Source organism: Cervus elaphus, chromosome 27, assembly GCF_910594005.1.
Source record: "Cervus elaphus chromosome 27, mCerEla1.1, whole genome shotgun sequence".
Taxonomy (NCBI): Eukaryota; Metazoa; Chordata; class Mammalia; order Artiodactyla; family Cervidae; genus Cervus; species Cervus elaphus.
This window is the reverse complement of record NC_057841.1, coordinates 47,331,105-47,351,279: the sequence shown is the minus strand read 5'-3', so window position 1 is coordinate 47,351,279 and position 20,175 is coordinate 47,331,105. Positions and strand designations below refer to the sequence as shown.

Sequence of the window (20,175 nt, the reverse complement as noted above, 5' to 3'; positions counted from 1 at the left end):
ACAATGACATATTGGTAGCTTGTCACAAAGCAGAGGGGAGAGAATCGGCTTCCCATTCTCCTCCAGGCTCTGGCCTCAGATGACAACTCAGCACCAGTGGAATCAAATCAGCCTTTAGCTCTCCGCCTGCACCCCCAGCAGCCACAGATACGGCTTCCACTCCAGCTGTCAGTCAGGCCGAAGCACTCAGTAAATGCCCATGATTAGCGCCTTCCTCAATTGGGAGTGTAAATGGAGAATCACAGCTCACTTCTCAAAGTAGCTGGAGCCACACACCCATTAATTTATACGGAGCCAAATGTAAACAGAAAATGAATGTTCCTGTAGACTCTCCAAGTTTTATTTCCCCTGCTAAAAATGTTGGGAGGAGGAGGGATATCTTCCTCTCTTACCATCTCTTCCCAAATTTGAATTGATCTGTTTGACAGCCAACCAAATGATTCTCAAAGGGAGACAATAAAAGCCCTGCATCCTCATTTGTCAGTATTTAAGGCTTAATGAACTCTTGGCGCGGTCTCTCCTCCCAGAGCTTCTGTTTGTTATTACTGTTTAAGGTGATCTGTCCAACGCACCGATGTGCCAAGAAGCTTTGCTCATAATCAGAAATATGTATTTATTTACTAGTTGGGTAATCTACAGAGAGATTTTTCTAGAGATCGCCACATTCACAAGAACTGCCACACCCAGCGGTGCTCTTTGTATTTAAATCCCAGGCGTTCACCAGTGATGGGGCATTGGGTCCAGCCTGCCCAGGCGGCTCCCGCCTCCATCACATAGATAATCTCCCTCAGCTGTGGATAAGTCTGGACCAAGAAAAGATGCTCAGAGCTCTAAGCTTTTGGGTGCAAAAGATTCTCTACAAACGCACATTCAGAGTAAACAAAACCCATCAGTCCCCTGTAAGAGTCCTATGCCTGATTGCACGAAACACATCATGATGGAATCTGCAATTGGCAAAGTAATTGGCGTTATTACAGCTGATGGGGAATTTCTGATGCTGCCCGAGCTCCCCTTTGAAATAATACTCAGCCATTTAATTTGTCCAGCTCTCGTTGAGCTGATTGCTCTTTTCTGCTGGAGTTTATCAAGAATGAAACGCGCTGTCTCTCCAGACGCCTGCAGGCTGAGATTTCACAGACAGTTCTTTTTTCAACACTCTCTCCACTTCTCTCATGACCCCATGCCTTAGTCACCTTTCACAGGATGCCAATAATGCAATAGATTGGAAACGGGTAAATCAAAACTGATTTAACTCAAAGCTGTGTATTTCCAGTCCCAATTCCAGAGGTATTCGAATGCTCTTGCTACACCATAAAATAATGGTGAAAGACTCACAAACCTCCAAAGATTTGGTTGTTCTAAAAAAGGCTCACAAAACTCAATAGCTCCAAAAATAAGTAATAGAAGACATCTTTATTATAACCACAAGGCCAGAAGCACTAAAGAAATATCAGAATTTGGGTACATGCACTTTTGTTTGGGGGATCTGTTTTTACTGCTGATAGACATGCATCCCTAGAATGGGTTCTACAAATATTCATTGAACATCTACTTTTCGTAGAAGCACAGATTCTTTTTTTCTTTACACAACGGTCATCTGAAACTCCATTCTCCACTTTGGCATTTCTGTTCCTAACCAGATGAAGGGTAAGAAAGCCAAATTTAGCCAGCTGTGTTTTCTCACAGTACAGACAAGGCTAGCGTCTGGGCACAGACCTCACATTCCCATCAGCAAGCTACTTGCCCTGTCAGCATGTTGACAATGAACTGCTTACTGGAGACAAGAGTCCTGCAGCCAGGAGGGCTCCCTTCTGCAGATGCCACTTCCATCTGATGGCCCACGGAATCCAGAACCCACATGTTCCTTGAATCAGCCCTAATCTCATTTTTAATACAGAAACAACTGAATTCATAGATATGAAAGTCATCATATAAAATCCCCCTGAAGTCCCCAAGCCCTAACACAGCCTCTCTGAACAGCACTCACTCAATGCCCTTTGGTACAATTTCTCACTGATTTTGGGGGGCAATAAATCATCATGCCTATGATTCTTTTACAGGGTTGGAGCTGAAGTAGATGTCCAGAACTATGCCGAAGATCACTGGACCCAAGGGAGCTGGTTCAGATGAGGCAATGCTCTGGTGGTTGAAAAAGCTCTTGATACATTTCTTTAAAATCATTTTGAGCACTTTCTAGCTAGTCTTCGTCCATGGGAAGGTGCCACAGGTGGTAACAGAAGGAAGCAAGCAATGAACACACTTCTTTCTGGGTATTCCCACGTCCCTGTCAAATAGTTCCTATCTGTCTTTTATCCATCCCATCATCCTGTCCTCCTTTCTCTTGTAGGGTCATTCTCACAGGGCAAGGCTGTCCGCCACTGCTCACTTTGATTGGCAAGTGTCATAAACTGGCGAAAATACCAGGCAAGATCTAGATTTTTTTTGTTTTTTATGTTGTTTTCTTCTTTGGTAATCCCAAAGAACTGTGGTGCTGGAGAAAACTCTTGAGAGTCCCTTGGACAGCAAGGAGATCCAACCAGTCAACCCTGAAGGAAAGCAACCCTGAATATTCATTGGAAGGACTGGTGGTAAAGCTGAAGCCCCAATACTTTGGCCACCTGATGCAAAGAGTCAAACCACTGGAAAAGACCCTGATGCTGGGAAACACTGAGGGCACGAGGAGAAGGGGGTGACAGAAGATGAGATGGATGGCATCACTGACTCAATGGTCATGAGTTTGAGCAAACTCAGGGAGATAGTGAAGGACAGGGAAGCTTGGCATGCTGCAGTTCATGGAGTTGCAAAGAGTCAGACTCAACTTAGCAACTGAACAACAATCCCAAATTCTAGTAATATTGTCTTGGGAGGCTGCAATTTGTGCTCTAAAGTCAGTTTCAGTGGTCCAGGTTCAATTTTAATATGTAACTTATAAGAATAATAAAACAACAGCATACATGGTGTGTGTGCTGTGTGGAGTGCTTAGCAGATACCACTGTTTTTTGGCCTATCTATTCAATCCTCCTCAAAATCCCACAGAACAGGTATCCTTCTTTCATTAAAACAGAATCTGAGCCACATAAAAACAGGGGCCACACAGCTAATACAGGGCAGACCTGCGAGTCTAACTACTAAATGATAAAGTAATGTAAAATATTCTCCCTGCTAGTTACTGGATACAGAAGGGTGAGAGAGATTCATGCCATATTTCTAAATACGCATCAGTTTTACTACTTATAGTAATAAAGACTACAACAACATCACTTCAAAGTTTTTCTGTCCCATGAATCATTGAACAGAATCAATCCCTTAGGACAACCTGTTGGCAACATGGGTCTGCTAGAAGCTCTGATAAACACACTTTTAGGAAAGTGGGTGAAGCAAAAGAAGATCATTTGCAGACGTGGAGAAGAGGGAGGGTGTGGTCATTATCAGGGACATATAAGAAAACGGTGGCTGTCTGCAGATTTGATGCAGCCTCGAAACACAAGGAGACAGATGGCTGGAAGATGCCTCTTGAGGTCTGCAAGCTGTTCCACTATGAGGCCCCTCTCCTATGGGGGTGTCTTGATACCTCTCAATCGACCCCTTTTGTCTGGTACAAGATGGTCAGAAAGAGGTTGGGTAGACAGGTAGAAGGACAAGAGGGTTGAAATGTGAGCCAGACAGTAGGATTGGAAAGAACTTAAGTGAGTTTGCTTATCTAAGAAGTTGGGCTTCTGCCTCATGAGGAAGGTTTAGAACTATCCTGCTAAACAGATTTTGAAGAAAACATCTCTTTTCAAGTCCTAAAGGTGGTCTCTGAATTTGCATTTTCTCCATGAGTCATTCCTAGCCCTAGATATGTATAGAACAAAGTTACATATCACATTAAAATTTAGAAAGAGAAATATGTAAATCAATCCACTAATAAACACAGATATTTGAGATAGATCAAAAAATTAATGACCTCATACCTCAAGTGATCAGAATTACAAGATGATTTTTAAGAAGCTCAAATTGAAGCCACTTTACCAAAAGAATTAAAGAGAAAAACAAAAATAGAAAACTAGAAACATGAAGTCAGCAGAAGAAGCCAGTGTAATTAAATGTTTTGAGTCTCAAGGGATCATAGAAATCATCTAACTCTACACCCTTGCTGCTAAGCATTTTGGTTTGTTTTTGTTTTTCTTTCAGATGAAAATTATTGTTGAAAGAAAAGAGAATGATATTCAAAGTTAATCATCACTGATTGGCCTCATTTTTTTTTATACTTCTATTCTGAAAATTTGATTTTTTTATCAAATCAGATTTGATCAAAATCAGATTTTGAGGCTAAAAATTTGATCAAAATCAGATTCTGAGGCTAAATCATATTTTAATATTTTGTGGGGATAACTTACATTGACTCCTTTGACAAATGTAGAAAAAAATTTTCTGCATATGAGGAAGCCCCTCTCTTCCCAACACCCACCTGCCAACCAGCAATTTTCCCAAGTGTGAACTTCTGATTATTAGGTCTGTTTTAAGTTGGACCCACCTGCACTTGGCCTTCAGGTGTTCAAAATATCTTGGGACAAATAAAATATTCACAAAGTCTAAAGAGATTTAGAACTTATTAAGACTTAAGAATATTCCACTGAAATGCCAGACACTCTGGAAACACCTGGGGGACTTCTTTCTTCAGGACTATGTGCCATTATTGTCTTTTTTTTTTTAATCTACTATAAACACTATCAAGGCAGGCAGTGTAAAAAAGATATACCTGTATGAAGTGATTGATCTCATGTAAGAAAATAATAATGTCAGTTTGAGTTTTAGTACAAAGTGTGTGTATGCATGTGAACAAATGTTTTTGTTTAAAATGCTCTACTACTGTCACAGATGTGACAATACTGGTGTTAGGTAAGAAAAATAAAGTGGGTTGCCTTAGGAATTGTGGGAAAAGATTCATGTTCTATGTAGGTATCCAACAAGTAGCCAAAAAAACACCTTTATCGCTGGAGCCATTTTTTGGAGGGGGCACATTATTCACAATACAAATATAGTAACATGAGCCCATCAGTTCAGTTCAGTCACTCAGTTGTGTCTGTCTCTTTGCAACCCCATGGACTGTAGCACACCAGGCTTCCCTGTCCATCACCAACTCCTGGAGTTTACCCAAACTCATGTCGGTGATGCCATCCAACCATCTCATCCTCTGTTGTCCCCTTCTCCTCCCACCTTCAGTCTCTCCCAGCATCGGGGTCTTTCCAAATGAGTTAGTTCTTCATATCAGGTGGCCAAAGTATTGGAGTTTCAGCATCAGTCCTTCCAATGAGTATTCAGGACTGAGTTCCTTTAGGATGGACTGGTTGGATCTCCTTACCGTCCAAGAGACTCTCAAGAGTCTTCTCCAACACCACAGTTCAAAAGAATCAATTCTTCTGTACTCAGAATTTATTTTTACAGTATTTTACCAAAATAACTGTACATTTCAAGTCAATGTATGGCAAAAATCACTACAATATTGTAAGGTAATTAGCCTCCAATTAAAACAAATTAATTAATTTAAAAAAATAACTGTACATGAATATGGCTTGGGGGGGGGGGGTGGGGACATGTTGTCATTCCCCCAAAACTGCAGATGCAATTTCCTAGTGTTACCAAAAGGATAGGATCTGGACTCTTGCTTTTCTTTGCCTTCTTCTCATGGACCAATGGACCTGCTATTCCCACTCAATAGTTGAGATCTGTCCAGTATTTTAAACTTGCTAGTGATGGTGTTGGGTTTACGACCGCCTCTGTATGCTACCTAGATATTCTTTCTGGACTCAGAGATATCCAAAAAGACCCAGCTTTACAACAGTGCCCCAAGAGAGAATGCATGTGGTTGGCTGGTATACCTCATCCTCCAACTTCAGAAGCAGGTTGAAGTTGATGAATCCTTGAGTCTTCCTTGCTCAGGGTACTGCTTAGTAAGCCCATTCAGTTCATTTCACTTCAGTTCAGTTCAGTTCAGTTCAATCACTCAGTCATGTCTAACTCTTTGCAACTCCACGGACTGCAGCACACCAGGCCTTCCTGTCCATCACCAACTCCCTGAGTTTACTCAAACTCATGTCCATCGAGTTGGTAATGCCATCCAGTCATCTCATCCTCTGTCATCCCCTTCTCCTCCCATCTTCAATCTTGCCCAGCATCAAGGTCTTTTCAAATGAGTCAGTTCTTCGCATCAGGTGGCCAAAGTATTAGAGTTTCAGCTTCAACGTCAGTCCTTCCAATGAATATTCAGGACTGATTTCCTTCAGGATGGACTGATTGGATCTCCTTGCTGTCCAAGGGACTCTCAAGAGTCTTCCCCAACACCACAGTTCAAAACCATCAATTAGTTGGCGCTCAACTTTCTTTATAGTCCAACGCTCACATCCATACATGACTACTGGAAAAACCATAGCTTTGACTAGATGGACATTTGTTGGCAAAATAATGTCTCTGCTTTTTAATATGCTGTCTAGGTTGGTCAAAGCTTTTCTTCCAAGGAGCAAGCATCTTTTAATTTCATGCCTGCAGTCACCATCTGCAGTGATTTTGGAGCCGCCCAAAATAAAGTCTGTCACTGTTTCCACTGTCTCCCCATCTATTTCCCATGAGGTGATGGGACCAGATGCCATGATCTTAGTTTTCTTAATGTTGAGTTTTAAGCCAACTTTTTCACTCTCCTCTTTCACTTTCATCAAGAGGCTCTTTAGTTCTTCAATTTCTGCCATAAGGGTGGTGTCCTCTGGATATCTGAGGTTATTGATATTTCTCTCAGCAACTGATTCCAGCGTGTGCTTCATCCAGCCCAGCATTTCTTATTATGTACTCTGCATATAAGTTAAATAAGCAGGGTAACAATATACAGCCTTGACATACTCCTTTCCAGATTTGGAACCAATCTGTTGTTCCACGTCCAGTTCTAACTGTTGCTTCTTGACCTGCATTCAGATTTCTCAGGAAGCAGGTCAGGTGGTCTGGTATTCCCATCTCTTTAAGAATTTTCCACAGTTTGTTATGATCCACACAGTTAAAGGCTTTGGCATAGTCAACAAAGCAGAAGTAGATGTTTCTCTGGAACTCTCTTGCTTTTTCAATGATCCAATGGATGTTGGCAATTTGATCTCTGTAAGTAAGCTCCTATCTTTTTCTCACGGCCTTTCTTCAAGCTCTGCCTCTTGCCATGCATCTTTGCTCTTTGATTCAGTATGATTCAGGACATGGACTGCAGACTGGTGCTGGCCTGTCAGGTGTATTTTACCACCTGAATAGCAGGTGGTAGGCACAGGGGGAGCCTTTTCAGAAAACCTGCTTAGCCATATATCCTCTGCCTGGACCCCAGTTTCCTCCTCAGTGAAAGTGGAAGTGTAAGCCATCTGATAAAAGGCTGTTGTGGGCTTAGATACCAGAGGCAAGTGAAGCACATTACACATTCCTGGCACAAGGTAGGAGTCATCTGAATGTGCAGCCCTTTACTTTCTTTCCTCTGTAAGACTTCCTCCAAGACTCAGTCTTTATCTAGAAAATGAGGAGGCTGATTTAGATTCTGGGGAGCTTCTGAACACTCTTGGAGCTTCTGGACTCCACCCAGATTATACCCAGATTACTTCAATGGGGCTGGACCTGGGCTCTGGTAGTTTTTATAAGCTCTGTCAATAATCCCATCTGCGGTCAAAGTGGAGAACCGCTCTAGGTGTCCTGTCTTGCCTTTTCAATTCTAAGTGGAAGGCGGAGTGTGTAAGCACTGGTGGAAGGACGTCCTTATGCCCTGTTTTGCTTCAGGTTGGTTCTTCCCAAAATGGCAAAGTAGATACGATGTGGTGAATTCAAAACAAGCCTATGCTTTTTGCTTACTGCTGGGGGTCTTAGGTGGGACACTCCACTGCCTACCTCTGCCTCACTGTGGTTTCCTCTGAAGAAGGGACAACTGCCCTAACTCTCCATCTGGGAACTGGGGAAGGGAAGGGATGAGAACAGCAGAAATGCTTTGCCAAGATGAAAGGATTCAAAATGCTCCACAAAAATTTCCTGTCTTACTCTGAGATAGATGAATTCTTTTTCCTTGAATAGGCTGAGATAAAAAGAACTCAATATGACATACAAAAGTGAAGCTGTGGCTGCTTGTCCTGATTTTATCAGTGATCAGTTTGGGTCTGAATCATCTTAACAATGGTGATACGCTCCAACTCAAGGTGTCATAGCGTTAAGAGGTGAAGAATACATGTGTCAGTGCCAGACCACCTGGGTTCAAATCCTAATTCTGCCACTTATGGGCTTTGTGACCTTAGCAATTCTGTGATTACTTTTGAAATGAAAATAATATTATTACCGATTTCACAAAGGTTTGTAAGGATTAACTGATGAATAAATGTAAAGTTCAAAGAACACTTTCTGGCATACAGTTCACTTTTACTAAGTCTTTGGCATATGTATACTCAGCCAAAGGCCATGTGGACAAGTAGCAACACCAACTCCTGCCTAGTCCAACAGTGGCTGAGTACTCTGGAAAATCCCTTGCTTCCTTTTCCATCTTTATGACTGTTGACTCTCAGCCTGTAGGCAGCCGGTGTCCATGGGAGCAGAGTCTGACAATGGTGATTCTGTTCTGAAGGACACTATCCACCCTTGAAGAACAAGCAACCTGGGAACTCAGGGATTTCACGTTCAAAAGAAAGGAGCCATCAGAAGCCTCTGACTCTCTAACCCGCTCTGCTGCTTTTCAGTGTAGAAGTGGCCACTTGAAACAATCAAAATCACAGACCAACACTGAGTCATAGGTTACTGTCATGGTCCCTTCTCTGTGTCACCATGCCTTTTCTAGTGGGACATGTACACAGCTAGAATTTCTTTCTGTTCAGAAACGCCATGGTCACACCTTCCTAAAAACTAGCTTCTCCTCACAAAATGTTTGGAGTCCTTTCATTGAAAAATTCTGGGTTAGGACTTATGGAGCCCAAGATATTTTGCAGATGGTTATATCTCCTGATGTCTGTAAGTAGAACTGATTGTGGGGCCTGAGGAAAATGGAGTAAGGGTCTGTTTAGGGATGACAAAGTCCTCCTCCTTTGAACACTGGGCGATAATCATACTTAATCTAGGAATGAACACTGTAACTTCTCAACCTATACCTCCTTTGGGTTTATGGTCCCCTTATTTGTCCAGTCAGCCAAGTAGCTACCAGGCCCATTGATTCTGCCCCTATACTTTATCTGGCATTTCTTCCCTCAGGAACATGTCCCACTGACCCCAGCCCAGCTTCATTCTCTACTACGTCTCATATGAACCAACGGCCCAGGCTTATTACTGGCTCAATCCACTCTTCATTTCATCACGTCTACTAACTATGGTACAACCTTCTTGCATCACAGTTGTGGTTCTTCCCCATACTCAAGCCTTCAGTGGCTCCGCTCTCCCCAGATGTCAAAATCTAAAATCTGGATTCTGATTCAAACAAATCAACTGTAAAGTCCATGTTAAGATAATCAGAGAAATCTGAACATGAACTGGACATTAGAAAATATTATGGAATTATTGTTACTTTTATAGGTAACAATAACATAATATTTTAATATTATATTAAAAATAATATTTTATAGGCAATAATAACATAAAACAATAACATAATGGCATTGTGATAATATTTTTTAAAGGCCTTATTTGTTAGAAAAGCTTACTGAATGATTTATGAGTGAAATAACATGATGACTGGGATTTTTAAAAAATATTTCCCCCAGATTTAAAATTAAAAATACATATGTATATGGGAGTATAGCTGAAATAAGACTGGCAAATGGTAATGATTACAGAAGCTGGCCCAGGGGTGGGTGGGGAACTGATCACATCAACTTGGGAAAACTGACTGTCAAAGACTTTGCAAACAGGTTATTAAACCATTGACAGCTTAAAATTGTTCACTGGGGGGATATTTACACCACAGAAATCAGCCCATGCTTCAAATCAAGGCTTTTGTAACAACATGTTATTAAAGTTGAATAATAGACAATAAACATTAGATAATAAATGGAGGATTATTAAACTAGTATGCCTATTTCCCTGGACTTTGGAGACCTTGTGCAATTTGGTCCCAACCTAATTTGCAGCTATATCCTCACCATATTCCATGTAAACCAGAGCAATTAAAGCACTCTGTCTCCAGAACATGCCCAAGAATCTCCACCCTTGGTTTGGTCTTCATCCCTGCCTTGGCTTCCCCTGCCTTGGAGTAAGTTCACTGCCTCACTTCCTTCTCACCTATCTTGGCCCACGTACCTAGGAGACTTTTTTGCTTGCTCTACATAGATACAATTTCTCCTTCCTCTGAATTCTTAAATAATTTAACCTTAAATTTAAATAATTTAAGGAGAAGGGGACGACAGAGGATGAGATAATTGGATGGCATCACTGATGTGACAGACATGAGTTTGAGTAGGCTCCAGGAGTTGGTGATGGACAGGGAAGCCTGGCATGCTGCAGTCCATGGGGTCACAAAGAGTTGGACATGACTGAGCAACTGAACTGAACTGAACCTTCTCTGCTGGGGGAGGGCATGGCAACCCATTCCAGTATTCTTGCCTGGAGAATCCCCATGGACAGAGGAACCTGGGGGACAACAGTCCATGTGGTTGCAAAGAGTTGGATACAACTGAGCAACTGAGCACATACATCTCTAACGAAAGGAAAAGTTGAATTTGCTGTATCTGGCAGCCACAATGCTAGATTACTTTGACAATATTGTCTCATTTGATCCTCACAACAATCTGTGGGATAAGCTGCACAGCTTTTTTGCTTGATAAGGAAAATGAGGATTAAAGTCATTAGGCAACTTCCCCAGGTTCACAAAGCTAATAGTGGTAGAATATTCCAGAATTGCCAAATTCTGGGGAAGAGTCTGTGCAGCACGTAGCTCTACATAAAGATCTCCATGGGTACCTTTGAATGAAATGGCAGCTCAGCAACTGAAAGTCTTGTTTTCTCCGAACTGAAAAATGTTTTCTTGTGTGTTCTGAGTGACTCTTCTTACCTTTCACTGCAAATGTCCCCTTGGCCATAACAGCAATAGCCATTTTAGAAATTTCTTTAAAATAGCTACCCTTATAAAACAGCTATTACACTTGCCTCCCAAAATCCTGTCATTGAGGCATACTTGAAGTAAAATCCAATTTTTCCTATAAGAAGCCTCCTCTCTCCCCTGAGACAGTGGGGTGTTTATGAAACCGGTAGAGAACCAAGTCCTTTAGTGGGTGCTCTCTTGTGGGGGATGGGTCTTCTCAAGGTTGCTTTCCAGCACGGCAGATGGACAGATGACACTTGCATCTGAGCTTGGGCCCCATGCTATAGTTGTTTCTTCCTAACATCCCCCACCAGGGCCCTTGTAAGCATGTGCTTAAATGCCCAGGGGCATATACATGGACACTTCACTACAAAATTTGAACAATTGTCAGATGCCTGTAAGAGAGACAAAGAACTAAATGCCAAGAAGCTGTGGCTGTTATTTGTATCCTAGATGAGAGCAGAGGATCTAGCATTTGCCTTGAATTGCTCCTGGAGAGCTCAGCCTGCAAAAGGAATGGAATGTCTAGCAAGAGGGGCGTGGTGAATAAATGATGGTACTAGCAAGTAGACAAAAATAGCTAGCTGCTAGAAGATTTTCCAGTGACATGAAAAGCATTCAAACAAACAAAAAAGAAGGTTAAAAAGGCATATAAAATATGAGTGTCGACTTTTAAAAAAATGTGTACATTTTTGCACAATAATTATGGTAAGACTATACCCCAAAATGTCATTATAAGTATTTCTGGGGTGGAAAGAGATTTTTCAAAATTTTCTAAATATTTTCCAAATCTCTTCTTTTTAGTTAATTTTTACAGTTAGCATCCATCACCACACAGAATTACAGATTTTTTTCTTGTGATGAGAGCTTTCAAGACTCACTCTTTTAGTAACTATCATTTATAACTATAGTCACCATGGAGTACATTACATCCCCAGGACTTATTTATTTTATAACTAGAAGATTGTACTTTTTTGACCACCTTCACATACTGCAAAATTTTTATAGTGAACAACTTATAGCTCTTAACTCAGAAGAAAAAAAGAGTAAAAATAAAATGAAGAAGTCACATGACTGTGGGGCTTCTACTAAGCTTCTACTGCTTTTAATACTGTCAAGGATGAAGAGAGATGGTCTGGGAAAGGTAGATGAGGATCCTCATTTCTAGTCATTCAAGGATAAGAAGAGGGGGCTCAAATATGTTCATTCCATCAAAGGCAGGAAGAACAAGGTGTTGGAAAATGAAAGATGTGTCTGGGAGGGGTACCAAATATTAAGAAAAGAGTCTGGGTGACATAGGTGTGAATTTCAGGAGGCTTTCCATCTGTGTTTTTTAAACTTACTGAGACCAGTAACCTCCGGTCAGGCAGTTTTCCTGCTCCCCCAGCACAGAAGCCAAGCTCACCGACCCAGGAAGAACTCTCATCCCTAGTGCACAGGCAGTGAAATCTCAGCATCAGACTCTACCTTCAAAGTAATGTGTTTATTTGCAGGAATGAACATGGTGCCTTTACAAACCAATAATCACAGGGAGAAAGGCTGGCAGTGACTTCCTGACCCTCCTCTTCTTTATCCGGATGCAGAAAAGGAGAGAGACAGGAGACAGGAGAGGTCAGACTCCTACACTCACCGCTCTCCACACCTTCAAACCAGAGGGGCAGCAAAGATTAGGGAGAGAATCATGACTATTTTCCCTAAGAGGCTGCAGCAGGAAATGTTTCAAGAAAAAAAAGACAAAAACTTTTCCATGCAAGTGGTGAATGTGGACCATGTGAAGGCCAACAGGCCCACTGACAGTGAGCCCCGGGAGGGGTCCTCGGTGAATTGCCTCCTGAAAGTCAGTGACAGTTCCTGGGAAGGAACACACCCATGAGTGACTGGACATCAGGATGCCTGGGGCTCAGTTTCACCTGAAACCCAAAGAGCGAAGGGAAAACAATAACAGAAGCCAATGAATTGGTGCACAGCCCCAAACGTGTGGGCAATGTTCTGTTTCTCTCCTGAAAAGTACCCAAGAGGGTGGTATTGACTCGAGACACATCCGGGCCTTTTGATTTAGGAACAACACTGAAGAACTGACTGATCTGGGCACTAAACTCTGGCCACAAAATTCCCAGGGCCTCCTGGCCTCAGGAACATGCATCCTGAGGAGTGAAAAATACACATTTATATTCCAGCCGCGGGGGAATAACACACAAATGGAATAATGTGGAAAGGTCAGATGGAACCAAGGGAGTGAGCCATCTGCACCAACCACCGCAGTGCAATCGGCAGGGAGCAGTAGAGCTGCTTTTCTAGGATCATGGCCTCAAGTGTTATGGGCAGACCCCCAATATATCTAACAATAGTTCATTTTAAATCAAATATCTTTAGAACTGTGGGCTCAACAAACAGAGAGAGAATATGATCAACTCAGAAATAATGCCAAAACCACACACACACACACAGACACCCCCATACACACACACACCTTCCATAAAGCCAGTCTCCACTATGCATCCTTTTCAAGCCACAAAACATCATAGTACAAAGCCTCTCCCCCCCACCGCCCCCCTTTATTTTTATAAATTGCAGATAAAAATAAATCTCTGGCCAGGATGCCACTGTGTGTGTGAGTGAAGGGGTGCAGGTGGGTGGGACACGGGTCGATTTTCTTTTATTTTTGTTTTACATTCCCTGAGCTCACCTGAAAGCCTGTGTGCATTATGTGAATAACTGCTTGAATAAATTATCATTTTTCAATATTGTCAAAAGGCTTCCTGACTATTTTTAAAACCTCACTGCGTCCTGACAGAAGGATTAACAAGCTGTGATCAAAACACCCCAAACTGTACATGGATTTATCTTTGACTCTCACCAGCGGGGCCCTGGACTTTGTTCACTGTCTCCCTCAAGCCTCTTACTCTACTTCCGATCTCGCCTCTAGTGATCTCAGTGGTCTGGGGCCTCTGCTCCCCAGGTCTTGGGGTCTCAGTCTCCTCCAGCAGTAAAAGGGGACTCACAGGATACACTCCACACGGGGGAAGTGTAGTAAGGGTACAGTGAGCTCTCGGATATAAAACATGTTTAAAGAAGAAAAGGTCCTCAAGTTCACGGAATTCTTGTATTAGAAAGTACCTGCTCTGTCTTTGGGAAGCCCTGCAGAAATGCAGCAGGTGGGGTCTTGGGCAGCACGGGGTTGGCAGTGACAGGAAGTTTCCCACTCAAGGGGAAACAGAGGCAGGGGTGAGATATCTCAGTTCTTGCTCTTGGATTTACCCATCTTTGCATACACAGTCTATCTACACTGGGATCCATGCAGAACACAAGGACTATGTGTGTCTGGTATGCATTTGTGTGTGTGTGTGTGTGTGTGTGTGGTTATGCATTTGTGTGGAGACAGTAAGCTTCCTTCCAAAGACAGGCAAGGTGATTTTCCATCTTCAAAGCTGCCAGGGAGGTCCCAAGAGAGACTTGGCCTGTGCCTCTTGTCGCTTGCTCATAGTGACCTCCAAAAAGCATTCTGGCCAGAGATAATAATGGCCCGTTTTCTAACCGAAATCAGCAAAACTCAACCACCTGACTCTGCAGAGTCTGAGATTAACCTGACCCCCAGTCTGTGGCTACAAGGCATTTGCTCACAAAGATTCCACAAATGCGAGTCCCCTGTACCAAAGGGGAGAAATGCAGGAGAAAATCCCGCCTTCTACATTCTTGGTTTAACCCTCTCCTATGCTGAATCACCCACCACCGCACATTCCAAGCAGCTCGGTCTACTCTCTTTCACACTATAAAATATTACGGAAGCAGCAAGAGGTTGTTTTGTTTGTGATGAGTTGAGAGGAGCCAGTGGGAGATGACAAACTACCAAGTCACTGTCAAGGTTGGTTCCCTGAGTCAGAGACGCTGGAAACCCAAGGTGGGGGTTTGTGCCCTGGTGCCAACTTTGTTTCCTCACAACCAAAATTCATAAAAGGATCAGTGGAACTTACTTGTGGCTGAAATCCCTTGAGGTCGCTGGCTGCAAGGTCACTGGCTGTGAGGAGCTGGAAAAGAACAAAGAAGTCTTCCTTAGTGACACCTCTCAACAGTTTGCATACAGCGTCCCCAGGACAACTGATCAGCAATGGATCAGACAGAGCCCAGAGCCAGGGCGACTGCAAAATCACAAAAAGCAAATGCAGTGCTTCTGGGCTAGGAGCCTGGAAGCAATGGCCTTTTCACCTTGTGTCTACTCTATTTCTGACTGTCTCTGCTGTCTTCTCCTATCTTCTTTCTAGGTGTGATCAATCCCTTTAGTCTTAAGTTAGGCAGCATGAACTATGAATGGATTCCAACGGATCCACAGAGTCCCTGAAACTGTAAGTACAAATTACATGTGAGTCCACACACTTCTTTAGGGAGAGGGTCCCTGACTTCCTTCCTACTATCAAATTATTCTGTGATACCACAAGTAAAAGAGATAGTTAAAGGCCCATCTTCTCCAGGAGAGCTATTGCTTCTTCCTCCTCTTTTTTAAAAATCAGACCAGTGAAAATGACCCTATCCTCTCCCCAGCTGCACATGACTCAGTTCCCTTTATTGTATGTTGCCTTTCATTTTATATACTTTTAAATATTAAGAGTTTATGAGTCCAACAATCAGGCACAATGTTAATGGTAAGTCAGGCTATGTATGTTCTGTATCTCTGTGTTCAATCTATATTAAAGGGTAAAGTTAAGGTTTTAATACATTTGCCTGCTCTCCAGAAAACACTCAGTGGAGTCCTAAGATGAATTAATAAAATACTCACATTCTTAATTGTTGCTCAAAAATGCTGGGAAAGCGGGATAAAGAGAAAAAAGGCAGATGCTTATTTTGATTCAAGGAGTGTGACTGCTTGCTAGCTTTGTTAGGCCTGGAGAGCGTTTGTGAAAAATAATAGAGATTTCATGTTTGCTGTAACAATATTTTGTTTGGTTCAAGAAAGAGAGGAAGTCATGCTAGGCTGCAGTGCCTCCAGCCTTAGAAAAGCTCAACTGGGCTCTTTAGCTCAGAAAAGTTCAACTGAGCTCATTGCTCTTTAGGCAATGACTTTGCCTAAAGTGATGAACAAAGTGGTGTAAACTCTGGGACAGAGCAGGAAGGAGGTGGAGATTGCAAAAGCTGTACCTCTCTCCCCATACCCAGGCCTGCAGGCAGCTTCCCACCCCCCGGCCCTCCCGAGCCCGCCGCACCCCCCAACCCCAGGGACATGGAATTTGCCTGGAAAGGTGGCACCATCCTGAGAGAGAGGCAGCTCAGCCCCTCTGACTGCAAACACTGCCAAAATCAAGCCACAAGAGCACCTGAGGAGACACTGGGGCCGGACATAATTATACGGCATCTCTGCCTGCAAGGAACATACAATTTGGTCCAAGGGTAAGACACGCATGTGTCAGTGTGAGCAGAGACAGTGTTAGTGTCAAACTGTGAACAACGTAAGGCAAGAAAGGTCAGGGTGGGGTTACTAAAATAAGAGCTGGAATTGGGACTTGAAAATGGCCAGGTGGCAGTGCATGGAGCCCCTTCAGGGGGGCAGTGGGAAGGAGACACAGGAAAGGGGTTTACCAACCCCAGCAGGCAGCTCACTTTGCATCATCCCCTGCCAGCCATGGCATGCTTTAAGGAAGAAGGGAGGGAATCGGCATCGTGGTCGCTGCTTTACAGAAATTTTTTTAATCTTCATAACTCCTTCATGAGATAGAAAGTATCCCCACTTTATGGATGGGAAAATTGAGACTTTGGGAGGCCAAGTAACTGTCTTTAGGTCACATAGGTATGGCAGGAACTCTTCTGCCTTTTTACAAGGTTTACGAGGCAACAGAAGTGACAGCAAAACATCTAATTCTTCCTAGTTTTGAGATGCTGCAACAGAAAATAAACCACAAGGGTGTTCATAGCATCTTAGCATTTGCACTATTTTGTCAAATCAGAGGTTTGGGATTGAGAAATGATCATATCCAGATTGAATGGAAATAGAGATATGGCATTTTCTGTTATGATTCCTTATGTCCCCAGCTCAACAAAGTTAGGATCTATCCTATCCTCACTGGAAAACTTATATCCTTTTCCCTTCTCTTAGAAAAGCAAAAGATGCATGAAATTTAGTTCTTTTTTCTTTCTTGGCTGTGCTGCACAGCATGTGGAATCTTAGTTCCTTGACCAGGTATCAAACCTGTGCCCTCTGTGGTAGAAGCACAGAGTCCTAACCACTGGACTGCCAGGGAATTCCTACAATTTAGTTCTTAATTATTTAAAGATAATTGTGCTTGTTGTGTGTGTGTGTGTGTGTGTGTGTGTGTATTTAAAATTTATTTTTAATAAATTTAAAAATATATTTAAAATTTCCTTTTTTTAGCCTAAACAAGCCCATGCACAACAAGACAATGTTTTATATCTCACACAACTATTGCATTTCTCAAGAAAAGTCTTGACATACAATTAGTCATTGAAAGCCTGTTGGTCAAATAACTTAAAAGTGAGGAATACTGTCAAACTAGAGATGAGGACTAGAATGACTAAATTGCTGAGATGTGTGAGAGACGGCCTATGACATCCTTCAAGTTGACAAGAGGAAATGACACCTAGAATGCATAGCACCTAGAGCACTTCCTGCATGAAGTAAGCATTCAAACATCTGGATGAATTAATCAGCTCCAATATGGGAACAAGTCCTTCTATACCCATGAAAGATTTTACTAGAGAATATCAGCTTATGCTTCAGTGCACGAGTCAAGGTTAAATTAAAGAAAGAACAGTATGGGCAAAATATAAACCACACTCCTTGAACACACCCCTTTCTAGAGCTGATTGTTTCATAGGCGATTCCACATTCTGCACCCAGGAAAGGACAAAGAACTGGCCCTCAGGCACTGTAGAGTGGAGATCAGGTACAGATTAGAAATACACAACAGGATGTCCTCCCATATTTCAGGATTGAAGACCACCTAGATCTGACCCCCAAAAAAGACTTCCAGTCTTGTCAGGACTTGAAAGAGACAGCTGAAGGTCCCTGGATGGATGAGGAAATCACTGTGTCTCCAGGCAGCTCAGGGACCACCTCTGCTGGGCAACTAGAGGAGAGAAGGTGGTACAGACAGAGGATCCCCACTCTCTCCATCTCTCCCTCCTTTCAACCAGAACAGCTCAGCTTTTCTCTTTTTCATGTATGTAGTTTCATTTGAGAACAAATATTCTGCCACTAAAACAAATTTGAAACCTCCAGACTAAGTACTTGTTTTGCACAAAGTTGAGAAGTGGCTTCTTCAAGTCCCACTGCTAAGCTAACAACAAGCCTGTGTGGGTCCCCGACCCCTGGTCCCTCTGCAGAAACATCCACGAGTGACTGTCCTGGTCCGGTCCAACCCTCACACCCAGGCATGACTGGCTGCTGGCCTCTATCCTGAAGAGGTAGGGAAGTTGGGCTCAGCACTCAGGAGAGGCGGAGGCATGGCCAAGAAGAGATGAGAATGTCCTTCCATAAAGCACTGATCCAGACCATCCAAACTGTCCCCCACAACCAGATCCTGTGCTCATCCCGTCCCACAGGACAACAGTTCACTGCTCGGAGCATCCTGCTGTGTGGGGAGGGATTCAGGACAGGGGAGGCAGAGAGGGAGGAAAATTCAATCCTCACTGGCTCTGGGGACTTCAATCAGGCTGGCACTAATGAAAAGGATCCTGCCTTTTCCCAGGATGGCTGAATGTCTGCACTGCTCCCAGCAAGAGAGCTGGGCGGGTGTGGGGGAGAAGGGCAGACGGAATTACATTTAAAAGGCAAAGGAAGGAGAAAATTCTTTCATCTCCCTGGTGGAGCTGGGCAGTGGTCCTGGGGCCCTGTCTCAGACCCGTTCTCATTCCTGACACGTCTCCCTGCTCTCTGCAATAGTCCACATTCAGAACATTGGGACGATGACCCTGCTTTCCATTTTGGAGGAGCTGCACTTTCTCTCTTGGCGCAAGCTCAATTTTTTTTCTGGGTTTCTCTAAGCCCAAAGGGCAGGCTGGGGAGCAGGGGGTTTAGAGGAAGATGAAGGCAGCTGTGGGGTCCTCGGGTGAGAGAAACAGCTTTCGTTTCACAAGCATTCCGTTTGCACTCCTCTCACAGCCAGCGCTGGATGGGATCCCTTTGCTTCCGGCACCAGAAGTCACCCCCAGCACAGTTGCAGCCAGCATCACCCTGGGACCTCCAGGGGCCTCAGACTGCCTCTCAAACAGCTTCCTTTTCACCTGCTAACATCTACAGCTTCCAGAGCTTCCTTCAAAGGAGGAGAGGAGGCTGTTCCACTTTCCTCTGTGACCTCCAGCCCCAGGAACATCACTTCCCCTCATCAAAAGGACACACCACATCTGGCTAGGGTGGAGCCTAGCATGTCTCCACCAGTCCCTCTGGCTGACCCAGGACACAGGCGTCTGGGAAAGGAGTTCCTGATACAACATGGGCGGGGGGCTCATACTGGACATCTGGCTGAAAGAATCTCAGCCTTGTAGACATGCAGCTGGACACAATGAAGCCTGGCCGTGCTAGGGATGCTCTGGGTCATTTGCTCTTCTCCAATATTCGCTTGCTGTGGGTGGAAGGATGGATGGGTGGGTGGTGGATGCAGAGGTAGGCAGGTACACAGATAAAGGAACAGAGCAAAGACTGCTTTGGGGAGAACAACTGACCCTATTTCAAATTTCCCTTAAAGACACCATCCTTTCATTAAGTATGCTTTTTATCTCACTTGTCCTCTTTTCAATCTATTCTCCTTTCCCTTTCCTATTTTTGTAGGAAATGGAGCATCCCCTCTTAATGCTGTGAAGTTTTCACCTGCTACTTACTTTGGCCACAGGATGGACCATGAACTGCATCCCACCCCAATTTCTCAAACCACGGAACAGTTGGGGTTAGCCTGTGTGGAAGGCAGCATTCCCGGAAGCAACACAAGCACCCAGTTACGTGTGCGATTGGAGTTGTTAGGAATCAACTAGAAACCGAGGCCCAGAAAGAGTGACTTAGCCAGTGGACAAATCAGAAACAACAAAGCCAACCATATTTATGCAACTCAAAGAAAGTCTTAGATGACCTAATACCCGGGGCTGGGAGACTCAAAAGGGGGAGAAGAGAGCAGCAAAGTAAGTCAGGGGTT

The 20,175-nt window shown here is 43.4% G+C and overlaps 1 protein-coding gene across 2 annotated transcripts in view; it reads right to left on the bottom strand.

Annotated features, from left to right (window-relative positions):
- Positions 1–20,175, bottom strand: part of SETBP1 (SET binding protein 1) — a 399,712-nt gene that overhangs the window by 181,741 nt on the left and 197,796 nt on the right. For both annotated transcript variants that reach the window (XM_043889282.1, XM_043889283.1), the window contains exon 3: positions 15,016–15,069. In XM_043889282.1, coding sequence (XP_043745217.1) covers positions 15,016–15,069 — 54 coding nt within the window. The remainder of the gene's footprint in view (positions 1–15,015; positions 15,070–20,175) is intronic.